Source organism: Bubalus kerabau, chromosome 7, assembly GCF_029407905.1.
Source record: "Bubalus kerabau isolate K-KA32 ecotype Philippines breed swamp buffalo chromosome 7, PCC_UOA_SB_1v2, whole genome shotgun sequence".
NCBI lineage: Eukaryota > Metazoa > Chordata > Mammalia > Artiodactyla > Bovidae > Bubalus > Bubalus kerabau.
In genome coordinates this window covers 9086825-9101713 of record NC_073630.1, presented here as the reverse complement: position 1 = coordinate 9101713, position 14889 = coordinate 9086825, and the positions used below count along the sequence as shown (strand labels likewise).

Here is a 14889-nt window from a genome sequence, read left to right as displayed (position 1 = left end):
ATCGCAGACCGAAGTTTTTCAGTCAAGCTTTCTCAATAAAGCTCACAGCTTGGCTTCTTCCTACTCAACTCCAGTAAGTATATTTCTGAATTGATATATAATCTGTAAGAGGTAAAAAAGATCATGACTAGCTCCTCAGAAAACTCGCAATAGTAATATGCAATCTAATTTAACCATCTTAACAATGCTGGCTGCATCAAAGTGATCAAAATATTTAAAAATGCAATTTCCCAGAATTCTTAGTCTTATATCTCAGCTTGTTAGAATGCTAAGGCTCCTCATTGTCCCTTTTTTTTTTTTTTTTTTTAAACTATCCATATTACTCTTTTTGAAACCATCAGTTTGACTCCTTTGGAGATGTCACTGGGTAACACCAGTGACCCATTTATTAGAGTTCACAAATTTGTGACTTGAGAGTCCTTGGGGCTGCCCTAGTTCTCTAGTTTTCAGCCTTCCCTTTGATTCTTTATGTAGTTAATGTTCTTTCATTAATTTTTTTAAAGCCAATTTTTGCTGTTTTTTTTAAGAACCTAGCTAATGCAGAATTGGTACTACAGAGTAACTTCTAGGCAATAGACTATGGCAGAAGCTCCTACTGAGACTAACATTCAAATCCAGAGCATGCATTTCTGGACGTAACTCTTGAAAAGAGAGTATGAATCATAATAAATCAGTATTAAGATCACTAATACTAAATGCATAAATGACAGACATGTAAGTGTTAGCGGTAATCCGTAATGTTGCTACTGGTGTGCTTTTAGGGGAAAGAACCACATTTATTATTCCTATTAGCAAAGAGGCAGTGTTTCCAGAAGCAGTCATTGCTTTCTATAAAGATTTTCAAACGTATTTCCTAAAAACAGGACCATAATTTTCAACTCTCTTCATATTTTTACTCAAGTTCTACTTCTGCTTTCCTTCTCAATCCCTCAAACGTCAACAGCCCAAGAATTCAACTGTCTTTTAATAGTGACCGCTATAACGCACCTCACACTGTTTGGAAACAGAGACTCTGTTGTTCTGTTGCCAAGTTGTCTGACTCTTTGCAGAACCCCAGGGTCCTATCCTCCACTGTGTCCTGGAGTTTGCCCATATTCATGTTCATTGATTCAGTGATGTTACCTAACCATCTCGTCCTCTGCCGCCCTCTTCTCTTTCTGCCTTCAGTATTTCCCAGCATCAGGGTCTTTTCCAATGTGTCAGCTCTTCGCATCAGGTGGCCAAAGTATTGGAGCTTCAGCTTCAGCGTCAGACCTTCTAATGAATATTCAGGGTTGATTTCCTTTAGGATTGACTGGCTTGACCTGCTTCCAGTCCAAGGGAATCTCAGGTCTTCTCCAGCACCACAGTTCAAAACATCAATTCTTCGGCGCTCAGCCTTCTTCACAGTCCAACTCGCATATCCATCCATGACCACTGGAAAAACCATAGCCTCAACTAGACGGACCTTTGTTGTCCAAGTAATGTCTCTGCTTTTGAATATGCTGTCTAGGTTGGTCATAACTTTGCTTCCAAGGAGTAAGCGTCTTTTAATTTCATGGCTGCAATCACCATCTACAGTGATTTTGGAGCCCCAGAAAATAAAGTCAGCCACTGTTTCCACATCTATTTGCCATGAAGTGATGGGACTGGATGCCATCATCTTAATTTCTGAATGTTGAGCTTTAAAGCCAACTTTTTCACTCTCCTTTTTCACTTTCATCAAGAGTCACATCTTTTCTTCCAAGGAGCAAGTGCCATTTAATTTCATGGTTGCAGTCACCATCCACAGCAATTCTGGAGCCCGATAAAATCTGTCGCTGCTTCCACCTTTTTCCCTATTTGCTGTAAAGTGATGGGACCAGATGCCATGATCTTTGTTTTTTGAATATTGAGTTTTGACCATCCCTAAATCAACACAATTTCCACTTCTACATAACTGCTTTTCTTATTCAGGAAAAAAAAGACATGGGTGGACCTAAGTTAGATACTTCCAGCTCCTCTCTGGGGATGGCTTTTACAGCAGTATACATGATACCCATCATCAAAACCTGGTACCTATTTGTCCAGCAGCACCAAGAGATGAAAGAATGCGAGACATCGCCCTTTATTCTCAACAAGCACCCAGCTGGATCAGAGAAAGATTATTCCAAGTGAAATAACACAAACACACAATGAAATAAACCTCTTTGGTTACTTGATGGTCCTCTGTCGTATACTTTCCTCTCCTTCATAAGATCTCAAGCTTTAGAAAGGCCAGGACTTTGTTTCATTCTTCGTAATACTTGGCATGCAGTATTCTTATTCTGCACATTAATAGATGCTCATTATGTAATTTCTGAACGAATGGGATATAGATTATGTATATTTACTTAATAGTGAAGGTTGAATGAATACATATCAAGATCTTAAAACAGTGTCTGCTACTACATACCTAAAAAAATGAATTATTACAAAATGAGCTAAGATTTAGTATAGAGATTAGAAAGCAATTTTTATAAGTTTGCCTTAAACTGACTCTGGAAAAATAGGTGGGAACTGAAAGAACATACTTGATGAGAGTATTAATGCAGGCACAGGCAGAGGAATAAACGTGATGTTTAAGTATACAGCTGACCTTTGAACAACAGTTTGAACTGTGCAGGTCCACTTATATTTGGCTATTTTTCAATAGTAAATACTATAGTACCACATGACCCATGGTTGGTTGAATCCATGGGTTTGGGGTGACCACAGATATGAAGGGCTGGCTATAAGTTTTACTGGGATTTTCAATTGCTTCGAGGGTCAGTGTTCCAACCCCCATGTTGTTCAAGGGTCACTGATAATAAACCTAAGAGCATAGAAAGGTTGTATACAATCTAACATTTGCTAAACTCAATTAATTCCAAGTGACATTTATCATTTTACATAAAGAACAATGTTTATTTTAAATCTACTGTTAGAGGGTGAAGGAGGTTTAATAAAAGTTTGTCCAATAAACTGAAAGTACCTCAAGACTTACTCTACTTTGTGTCCTTAGGCCCTCCCTACAATATAGTAGGCACAGGAAATAATATGCCGTACTGAATCCATAATAACTACGTAACTGTATCAATACACCAATATAAAAAATTTAATACAAATGTAAAACATACACATTTAACTTTATTTCATCATTGCCATTTAAAGCTTGATTTTATAAAACATCAAAGACATTCTTAAGAGTGCTGTATCACAACAATTTGAAAAGTGGGAATATCCACAGCTTTATAGGCTCAAGTTACATAAATTAAACTCAAATAATTGGACATTTTTTCAATACAGAAACTATACAAATGAAATAAATGACAAGAGGATGCAATAGGAGAAATATGTCACTACTTATGGACTATCATTAGTTACTTTCAGGATGTAAATGAAGATTCTGAATATTCATATTTCTTTTGTTCTATTTCATATTTAAATATTTCTCTACATTCTGAGTCAAGCTACTTGACCAAAAGTCTGATTTAGGAAGGCATTTAGCAAAAGTTTTTCCACCTATGGTTACTACCTCCAAAGAAAGTAACACTGCAGTACTGATGCAATCTGCGCAGTTACTTTACTTTAATGTCAACCCTATGGAAAGTCAGATAGGTACCAAAAACGGAACAATTTTGCACAGATTCAGTTAGGTATCATGTTAAGTTTTCCTCATCTAAAAATTAACCAATGAAGTAAAACATACCAACTACAGTTGACCTGGTAGGAAAACCACATTTGAGAGTTACAAGTACGTTATTGTCCATATCTCATCCTCAGTCATTGACAGGAATTTTGTAGGCTACCATGCTGTTTACTTTGTGAATTGTAGTAGTAAATGAACGAAGACGAACTTCCTCAGAATTGGTAATGAACTGTGGTCCCGACTCTTCCCATTTTTCAGGTACAACCAGATCTTTGTCTGTATAAATGAGGAGATCAAATGAACCTAAATTGGAGATAAAATCATTAAAGTACATTATTTTTTTCCAAAGTAAAAGAACCCTCCTTGTCTCTCTCACATTTTGAACCACCCAGAGTATTAGAAAAGAGAGTTTAGCATGGTCTGTAATGACTAGTCAATTGCTTTTCCTCCATAGAAATTTACTGTATTACAGAAAATATTGTACTCCTTTTGCTTTATCTTATGAAAACTTCAAGTTTTCTTTTTTTTAAAAGAGAAAACCATTATCTGCAGAAAGTATGGAGTCAATCACACAGGACAGCATAAAGGCAACCTGAAGGAAAGCTAACATCTGGGCTCTGTGACTGATGTAGCCTGGGGCCTAGAGCAGTGTCTCGCATATAGTAGGCATTCAGGAAATATCTGATAAGGTAGAAAAGCAAGACAGTTATGGCTAGCCTTAAAAATATACATAAAAAAATTAAGATAATGAACAGGATTACATTAACACATTCAAGAATGAATATTGTGGAATACTTTCATTCCTTTCCTTTTCAGAATTTCCAAATTTCTAGAATGCATATAACACTACTTCTGCTTTATAATGCGTTTTTCATTTTTATTATGTAATATTAATAATTAAGAACAAATTTATTATGTAATATTAATAATTAAGAAAAAATTTAATAAAGGGCTAATTCTTAAAATAGTAGCTTAGTCTTTTCCCTGACAAATTTTAAGTCAATGTGAAGTTGTATAATACTTACAAGAAACTTCCAACAGTGGCAGAAATGTTACTGTAGCTGTGATCTGTCTGATCACTGAACGGATTTCATCTTGGATAGCTTTCTGAGACTTTTCTCTGGGTGCACTATTGAAGAAACCAAATCAATTTAAGTGTTAACAAATTAATTTAAAACATTGGTAAGACTGATTAAATGTTTCCAAGATCAAATGAGTAATACATTAAAATGGAGTTTTTTTTTTTCTTTTTTTTTTTTTTTAAGTTATATCATTAGGGCCTATATACCACAAGAAGCATATGCATTTTTATTATTTCATTTATCATTCCAGTCATTTTCTAGGGGTGGTCTTAAAATCAGGTCATTTGTTATCAGATAATCAGAAAACTGGCCAAGTGCTTCAAGTTAGGAAAACTACAGCACCTTTCAAAAAATGAAAATAATAGTATCTAATAATAATAGTATCTAAAATATTTTGTTGGTGCATTTTTTGTAATGCTTAATTCCCTACTGCCTCAAATAAGATATTAAATTAAATATTAAATTATTCTTATAAGCTAAAAATTTCCTAAAATAAACCAAAGCCTTCAGAAGCAAACTACATTTCATTATGAAAAATGATTCTGAATTTACCAGTAAGCAAGCCTAGGACTATGCTAGACATGATCATATAAGCATTTCCCATTCAGGTGGGCTGGAAACTTTTTTATGAAGTGTCTTAGAAAATTTGGGGCATTCAATGAAATACAATAGAGCTGAATCTTAGGCTTGGGGAATCTAGGATAACCCCTGATGGTTAAAAGTACCTTTAAACAATTCACTAAACGGGTCACCAAGTACATACTACCATAAACACTGAAGGGTGAAATTCACCAATTTACTCTATAGGCAATTATGTCAAAAGTTCACTGTCTTATATAAGACTAAGGAGACTAAGGATCAAATTAAACATCCTAGCCATTAAAAAGAATACATTTGAATCAGTTCTAATGAGGTGGATGAAACTGGAGCTTATTATAGAGTGAAGTAAGCCAGAAAGAAAAACACCAATACAGTATACTAACGCATATATATGGAATTTAGAAAGACGGTAACAATAACCCTGTGTACAGACAGCAAAAGAGACACTGATGTATAGAACAGTCTTTTGGACTCTGTGGGGGAGGGTGAGGGCAGGATGATTTGGGAGAATGGCACTGAAATATGTATAATATCATATGTGAAACGAATCGCCAGTCCAGGTTCGATGCATGATACAGGATGCTTGGGGCTGGTGCACTGGGATGACCCAGAGGGATGTTATGGGGAGGGAGGAGGGAGGAGGGTTCAGGATGGGGAACACGTGTACACCCGTGGCAGATTCATGTTGATGTATGGCAAAACCAATATGATATTGTAAAGTAATTAGCCTCCAATTAAAATAAATAAATTTACATTTAAAAAAAAACATAGTAGACAAAAATTGTATTTTATATGAAACTTGTTCAATATAATTAGAACTCATTTGGTAATGAAAATAAATTTTAAAACATACGAAAATGGAAGTAATTCCTACTTACCTGTCATCTTTTGCAGTCTTGTCACACTCAATATCAAACTGCCATCTTTCAAGGACCTCTCCACTTTCAATATTTGAGATGACTACCACCAGTTTCTGAACTGAACACTTGTATAACCATTCTGCAATACACAAAACAAGGCATCTCTTTTAGTTTACTGCATTACAAAGCAACTCTCCTACCAAGACCAACTTCCTATCCTCAGCAAATTTCTCCCACTGCTATTTTGGTTCTCCTCCAAATTGTGCAGAAAATTTGCCCCATCAATGGTCTAGCTCCCAATTTCAAATTCTCAGTATTTGTGCCAGGTATAGCACTGGGTGCTAAGACAGTGAACATGAGGTACTTCCATCCTAATCCAAGGGAAGGGTGAAGGAGATGTCATTACTCTAACAGCAACAATAAATGTGCAATTGTAACTGCTGTAACTGCTGTGATGGTGCAGTTTCCTAGGACATAATAGCGGTTACCTATGATGGTGCAACACATACTACAATTAAAGCACAGAATAGGAAATTCTGACTGAGGAGGTTTGAGTTTTGTTCTAAGAGACAACAATATACATATGCAAAACAGGGAAGAGGGTATAGGTTTTAAAACACGAAATGATGGGTTTATGTTGGTGGTGTGAGGTCTTAGTTGAGGCACGTGGGATCTCCCTGCTAAAGCTATAGGTCTTGGACTAAAAACCGATCACTGGATCAGAGGACTGAAAGGAGGCCAATACAACTGCAATTTAAGAAAGGGAGGATGAACAAGGCTGGTCTGACAAGAATAATGGGCCACACCACACAAGGTCATGAGCGCCAAATTAAAGATGTTACACTCTAAGAACTAAGGAGGTCATTACTGTGTTTGAAGCAGAGTATGATGTGACTCAAGTTGTATTTGAAAACTATCCTTCTGGGTGTGATGTAGAAAGTAAACTGGAAGTAAACAGGGGATCTAGGGCACTAATTCATGAGTAACTCAAGCAAGAGCGAATCAAGACTTAGAGAAAGATATACTGGTAGAGATGGAGCAGTAGACAGATTCAGGACATTTCATGGTTAAAACTGTTAAGATTTATTGGATTACCTCAGGGTAAGGAAGAGGAATGAATCAGGGATAGCTCCCAAGTTTCTGATTTATGTCAGTAGTCGGATGGTTGATCCAGTCACCAAGAGGAAAGAGAACTGAAATGGAGATGATCCTAAACTCAGTTTTTAGAGAAATGGTGGACTGGAAGAAACACAAGCTGGAATCAAGATTGCCCGGAGAAATATCAATAACCTCAGATATGCAGATGACACCACCCTTATGGTAGAAAGTAAAGAGGAACTAAAAAGCCTCTTGATGAAAGTCAAAGAGGAGAGTGAAAAAGTTGGCTTAAAGCTCAACATTCAGAAAACGAAGATCATGGCATCTGGTCCCATCACTTCATGGGAAATAGATGGGAAAACAGTGGAAACAGTGTCAGACTTTATTTTGGGGGGCTCCAAAATCACTGCAGATGGTGACTGCAGCCATGAAATTAAAAGACGCTTACTCCTTGGAAGGAAAGTTATAACCAACCTAGATAGCATATTCAAAAGCAGAGACATTACTTTGCCAACAAAGGTTTGTCTAGTCAAGGCTATGGTTTTTCCTGTGGTCATGTATGGATGTGCGAGTTGGACTGTGAAGAAGGCTGAGAGCCGAAGAATTGATGCTTTTGAACTGTGGTGTTGGAGAAGACTCTTGAGAGTCCCTTGGACTGCAAGGAGATCCAACCAGTCCATTCTGAATGAGATCAGCCCTGGGATTTCTTTGAAGGAATGATGCTAAAGCTGAAACTCCAGTACTTTGGCCACCTCATGCAAAGAGTTGACTCAATGGAAAAGAGTCTGATGCTGGAAGGGATTGGGGGCAGGAGGAGAAGGGGACGACAGAGGATGAAATGGCTGGATGGCATCACTGACTCAATGGACCTGAGTCTGGGTGAATTCCGGGAGTTGGTGATGGACAGGGAGGCCTGGTGTGCTGTGATTCATGGGGTCGCAAAGAGTTAGACGCAACTGAGCGACTGAACTGAACTGAACGACTGAACTGAACTGAACTGTGAAGTGGTATATTATACAGCTGCATAAAGACATTAAGGGAGTCACTCAATAAATGAGCCAAGAGTTAGGAGAGGCTTTGGTTAGATATTGATTCATGAGTCAGATACACAAGATGTTACTAGAATTATGTGTGTATATGTAAGAGGTCAACTAGAGAGAGATTACAGTTAAGAGGGCCTCAGACTGAGCCCTCAATCTTAGAAACTGAGAATACTTTATTCAGGAATTGGTAGGTTTTTTTTTTAAAGAGATAGAAAATATTTTAGAAATATTGAAGGCTTATGGGTCACCTACGTAGCATAGTCTTCTTTAAAATGTAATATTCTTAGCTTGCAAGCAGTACAAAATAAGCCACTTGTTGGATCTGGCCTGTTGGCCTCGCTTACCCCTAGCATATGTGAACAACTTTTACCAGTTTACCTGTGAAAAAGAGACTGAGTGGTCATTTGAAGATATGGGGAAGTTGGTGATTTTTTTCTCTCTTAAAAATGGAAATGAAACCAATGGGAATAATCCAAATGGAAACAAAGAAAGTGACAACATAAGAGACAGGAAATAGGGTAAAGTTCCTAAGGCTAGAGAAGTGGAATTTAAAAGACTGAATAATTTGCCTGTAAAGCATTTCCTCCCTTTTAACTACAAGGGAGAAATTAAGTAGGAAAGTGTAGATACATCTGACAAGAAATGTTATTGGTCTCAAAGGACACAAACCAAAACCCAGTAACTTAGGCAAGGCTGGCTTGCTACTTCTTCAGATTAAGATGAAGACATACATCCATAGTTGCCTAGAGGTTCCATAGCAAACAATCTGAGTACAGCCGTAGGAATGACTATGGGTGGCTTAGCTCTGAAGTTAATGAAAACGTAATGATGTAATCTGAAAATGAAGCTAGTTGAAACAACAAAAGTGATTCATGAATTTTAAAGTTAAAAAAAAAAAATGCAGCTGTAGTATTTTTAGAACTAGTATTTTGGAAGATCTAATGAGCAGAAAGGGAGAAACAATTTACAACACAGAGAAATTAGAAATGAGAATCCTAAGTGGAGAGAAATATGAAAAAGAAACTAGTAGAGATTCTAGAAATAAAAGGAATAGATGGAGCATACTAATCCAACAATACTGCAACTTCTTGAGCTAAAAGAAGAAAATGAGTGTGCAGACAGAAAAGGCTTACTGACTCACAGGCATGATTAAAAAAAAAAAGACAAATGGAAACAGGTGAAAAATAAGAAAATTCCAATGAGTGCTGTTATTTAGTAGTTCCTTCTTTTTAAAGTTTAGTTCCCTAAATTGAATCTGATTTTAGTTCCTTCCTCTTAATATATATAATGATGGCTTTAGACTCCAAGCAGCTACAAAAAATATATGCAGTGGATTTTTCTCAGATAACAAACGCCATCATAATTACATAAAATTCCAATGTGTTCTATCATCCCTGAAGGAGTTGATGGAGATTGTTTTGTTAAGCCATATCAGATTCCGAACCTTAAAATATTCAGCCTACTCAAAAGTGGAGGAAGGGTAGGAATTCTTTCAATTTGTATGTTATTTGCTTCCCTCTCAACTGGTTCACTGTATTGGAGATGGTAGTGCGGTTTACACTACCCTATACAGAGCTGAAAAATGACCACCAAGAAGCTAGAAAATGTGGATGGTAGGTGTGCTCGTATCCAAGTCTTTACAACCCAATGGACTGTAACCTGCCCGGCTCCTCTGTCCATGGGATTATCCTGACAAGAATACTGGAGTGAGTTGGCATTTCCTCCTCAAGGGGATCTTCCAGACTCAGGATGGAACCTGAGTATTCTGTGTCTCCTACATTGGCAGGTGGATTCTTTACCACTGAGTCACCTGGGAAGCCCCGAGGATCTTATTAACATAAAGGCCTGCAAAACTCAAAACTGTGTCCAACAATAAAATACCTTTTAGTTGATCCACCACATTATTTAGGTATTTTATGAGCTCAGGATCAGTAGTTACAAGCAAGGTGAGTCCATATTTCTGCACCCGAGTAAAGGTTTCCGATGGATATATGCCACGCTGATATAAAATACTGTTGATGCCAAATGCTGAAAACATAAGAAATATTAAAGTCATCGTCACGTTGTAAATTCAGGGGAAATAAAGCATATGTAGATGGGGCTATGGTTTCATTAATAGTGTAAAGTTATAAATGTCTAAACACGTGTTTGTGTTTTGCTGAAAGCCGAGTAGGTACAAAGTGGCATTAAAAAAAATCCTTAAAATCTTGCGTCTAAGTGATAGCTGCATTTATGTGGCAACAGAAGAAAAATGCCAAACTGCACTAATCTACCAGTGCCAAATTTCATGTCATTGTAAAACAAGTCCAGATGCCTATTTTATGATTCGAGGGTGTCAAAACAGGCAACTGACAGACGGGTACCAAGCCCGGGCAGGCCTCTCCCCGTCTCTCTTTCCTCCTCTTATCCTCACCAGTCTTGCCAGGTTCTGTCAGCAGGTACACCTGGCCGAGCTCAGAACAGCTCTTCCCGAGGTCTAGCCCGTCACGGTCCACCCCCGAGGCCCCTCGCCGTGGGGGCGGGGGGTGTGGGAGGAGCTCTGCATTGGAAAGAAACGCTCCCGCAAAGGGGACCCCCGCAAGGCGGGCCCCTGCAGCGCCCGGGCCGCCTCCTCCGCCGGCAGCAACACGAGCGGAGGCGGCGCCCGCCGCCCCACTTCCTGAGCCCTCCTGCGGGCACCGGAGGCCGCGGTACAAGGGCCGGGATTCGGGGCCGCTCCGGCCGAGCCGCGGGCCTGCGGGCGGCCTGCGCTCGGCTCTCCCCGCCCTCCGCCCCGCGCGAGGAGGACTTACAGAAGAACTCGGCCACGATCTCGGCGCTCCCGCGCAAGGTGATGCCTTGCTCCCGGGAGAGTTGCAGCGCCATGGCCAGGCCCACGGATGACGGTACACGCTTCCACCCAGCAGAAAGCGACGCCAGGGGCTTCCGGAGCAGTTCCCCGCCACTCGTTTCAAAAGGAACGACGCAGGACGCCGTCGCGCCCTTTGCGCAGGCGCGGAGCGCGTCTAGCCCCTCCCCCCCCGCCCCCCGGGGTCGGACCCTTTGCGCAGGCGCGAAGAGCCTCTAGACCCCGCCTGTCGCGCCCTTTGCGCAGGCGCGAAATGCCTCTAGACCCCCGCCCTGCGCCGCGTTGTCCGGCCGGTTCTCTAGGCCCCTGCGGGAGCGGCGGTTCGCGCAGGCGCGGTGGGGAGGCGTGGCGGCGCCGTTCCCGGGCGGTGACACCTGGCCGGGTTCCTGCTGTAGTTGTGGGCTGGCTGGCGGGCTGGCGGCTAGAGGGGAAGACGGTAGGTCCAGGTTTTAGTGGCCGCTCTCTGGGTCTGCGGACAGAGCGACCTAGGAGCACAATTCCCGAGTTTGGGAGATTCTTTGAAAGTTTTATGAACTGTCCGCCACCCTGAGTGGCCCCAGTGATCCTTAGTCAGCGGTTGGAATTTGCTAGGTGCTCTGGGAGTTTGCTTCCCCAGTGGCTCAGACGGTGAGGACTCTGCAATGCCGGAGACCTGCAATGCACGATCCCTAGGTTGGGAGGATTCCCTGGAGAAGGGAATGGCAAAGCACTTCAGGATTCTTCCCCGGGGAATTTCATGGGCAGAGGAGCCTGGCAGGCTGCAGCCGATGGGGTCACAGAGTCGGACGCGACTGAGCGCCTAACACTTTCAGTTTCAAAGCAGCTGCGTGCCGCAGACAAGGTTTTAGAGAGATTACTGTGCCGGCGTGGTGTTTTCCTGAGAAATTGGGCTAGGGATGAAAGGGACGAACGGAATCCCTTTTTCTTTCCCTCGTCCTAGCTCAGCTCGAGTCTACCCCCGACCCCGCTGCTAGGCGGAGCCTGGGGGCAGCAAAAATCTGCGTCTGATAGTCCAGCCTCTACTCTGTGTACCCCACCACCCCTAGACAGATGGTCAGGGAATAAAGTTCTCTTACCAAAAAGGCTCGTCAACACTGAAGAGCTTCTCAGGGAATTTTGACTCAAATCCAGTGGCTTTGAATGTTTCTATGAGAAGTATTAAGCAGATGTTGTTTAGTCGCTAAGTGGTGTCTGCCTCTTTTGCGACCTCATGGACTTGTAGCCTGCCAGGCTCTTGTGTCCATGGGGCTCTCCCCGCAATAATGCTGGAGTAGGTTTCCATTTCCTCCTCCAGGGGGTCTTCCCCCACCCAGGAATCCAACCGGCTTCTCCTGCATTGGCAGGCGGATTCTTGACCACTGAGCCACCAGGGAAACCCAATTAAGCAGATAGTGCACTACTACTGTCATGTCAGTTGTGAAGCAATTGTATTCCTACAGCAGGTGGAGAAATTATTTGTGAAATGAAGTCTGAGAAACCTGCCCAGATGTAGTTATTTAATTATATGAGAAAGTGCCTGAGTGTATTAGTTTTCTATTGATGTGTAACAAATTATGACACATTAGTGGTTTAAGAAAAACACCACCACCCATTTATTATCTCAGTCCTTAGATGGAGAGTCTGGGCATGGCATGGCTGGGTGCTCTATGTAGCCTGGTAAGTTTGAAGTAAAGGCACCTGGCTGCACGAGAGATCTCACCTAAACTCCGGGTTTGAGGTCCTTGGTTCCTGGCAGAATTAATATCTTTGTTCTTAAATTGAGGTCCTCATTGGGTTGCTAGCTGTTGGCCAGAGGCCAGTCTTGAGCCCTTGTCACACTTCCACTCTCTCTCTTTCCAAGGAGGTCCTTTTTAACAGCTCATGTGATTAAGTCAGATGCAGGCAGGTGGTTTCCTCTTTGTTAAACCTAATCTTCAAACTACCACACAATTCACTGTCTCATCTCACACGCTAGTAAAGTAATGCTTAAAATTCTCCAAGCCAGGCTTCAGCAGTACGTGAACCATGAACTTCCAGATGTTCAAGCTGGTTTTGGAAAAGGCAGAGGAACCAGAGATCAAATTGCCAACATCCCCTGGATCATGGAAAAAGCAAGAGAGTTTCAGAAAAACATCTATTTCTGCTTTCTTGACTATGCCAAAGCCTTTGACTGTGTGGATCACAATAAACTGTGGAAAATTCTTAAAGAGGTGGGAATACCAGACCACCTGACCTGCTTCTTGAGAAACCTATATGCAGGTCAGGAAGCAACAGTTAGAACTGGAACAGTTAGACATGGAACAACAGACTGGTTCCAAATAGGAAAAGGAGTATGTCAAGGCTGTATATTGTCACCCTGCTTATTTAACTTACATGCAGAGTACATCATGAGAAACACTGGGTTAGAAGAAGCACAAGCTGGAATCAAGATTGCCAGGAAAAATATCAATAACCTCAGATATTCAGATGACACCACCCTTATGGCAGAAAGTGAAGAGGATCTAAAAAGCCTCTTGATGAAAGTGAAAGTGGAGAGTGAAAAAGTTGGCTTAAAGCTCAACATTCAGAAAACGAATATCATGGCATCTGGTCCCATCACTTCATGGGAAATAGATGGGGAAACACTGGAAACAGTGACAGGATTTATTTTTGGGGGGCTCCAAATATCACTGAAGATGGTGATTGCAGCCATGAAATTAAAAGATGCTTGCTGCTTAGAAGAAAAGTTATGACCAACCTAGATAGCATATTGAAAAGCAGAGACATTACTTTGCCAACAAAGGTTCCTCTAGTCAAGGCTATGGTTTTTCCAGTGGTCATGTATGGATGTGAGAGTTGGACTGGAAGAAAGCTGAGCACTGAAGAATTGATGCTTTTGAACTTCGGTGTTGGAGAAGACTCTTGAGAGTCCCTTGGACTGCAAGGAGATCCAACCAGTCCATTCTAAAGGAGATCAGTCCTGAGATTTCTTTGGAAGGAATGATGCTAGGGCTGAAACTCCAGTACTTTGGCCACCTCATGCGAAGAGTTGACTCATTGGAAAAGACTATGATGCTGGGAGGGATTGGGGGCAAGAGAAGGGGACAACAGAGGATGAGATGGCTGGATGGCATCACCGACTCAATGGACGTGAGTTTGAGTGAACTCCGGGTGTTGGTGATGGACAGGGAGGCCTGGCGTGCTGCGATTCATGGGGTCGCAAAGAGTTGGACACGACTGAGTGAACTGAACTGAATCTTCAAAATGATTTTGCCTCATAAATACATGTCTGGCCACACTCAGGGGGAGGGATTATATAGGATATGTTCCCTAAAGACCACAAATTTGGGGGCCATCTTAGAACTCTGCCTATACACAGTGTTATATATCAGAATTGAATCAGTTTGAAGAGTGAAACAGGTATATAGGTAATAAGCTGACTTTATCCAGTAATACTTTCCTTACATATTTTAGTCTCTGTGGTACAAGTGTGTTTGTGTGTCTTTAAATCACCTCCTTTTCACTTCTGCCACCAGGATTTTGGGTTAGAGCCATGCTGGTAGAGCGTGATGCCCACCTTTCTCCGTGTAGAAATTGTCTCTCTTTCTAAAGAGCTTACTGCTTAGCACTTCAGGAAAGACATCCTTTAGTTTCACAATACTATAGTTTGTAAATTTTTTGAAGATACAAGTAATCATTAGTATCAATATAAGTTGGAAATTCTAGAAGGCTGGTGAAATATATGAGGTTTTCATCTATAGAGGAAGTATTT

The 14889-nt window shown here is 41.0% G+C and overlaps 1 protein-coding gene across 1 annotated transcript; it reads right to left on the bottom strand.

The window, feature by feature from the left end:
• Positions 1-3106: 3106 nt before the first annotated feature.
• On the bottom strand, positions 3107-11321 carry LOC129657425 (mitotic spindle assembly checkpoint protein MAD2A). Its single transcript, XM_055587592.1, has 5 exons — positions 11104-11321; positions 10193-10339; positions 6189-6309; positions 4654-4757; positions 3107-3931 (listed from the first exon to the last, which is right to left on the bottom strand). Exons 1-5 carry the CDS (start codon positions 11174-11176, stop codon positions 3759-3761), a joined length of 618 nt encoding a protein of 205 aa, XP_055443567.1. The 5' UTR covers positions 11177-11321; the 3' UTR covers positions 3107-3758.
• Positions 11322-14889: the final 3568 nt, after the last annotated feature.

Coding starts and splice junctions, on each gene's coding strand:
- LOC129657425 (XM_055587592.1), bottom strand. CDS start 11,176: ATGGCGCTGCAACTCTCCCGGGAGCAAGGCATCACCTTGCGCGGGAGC. Junction 10,340..11,103: donor GATCGTGGCCGAGTTCTTCT/GTAAGTCCTCCT, acceptor TTATGTTTTCAG/CATTTGGCATCAACAGTATT. Junction 3,932..4,653: donor GCCACTGTTGGAAGTTTCTT/GTAAGTATTATA, acceptor TCTCCAATTTAG/GTTCATTTGATCTCCTCATT.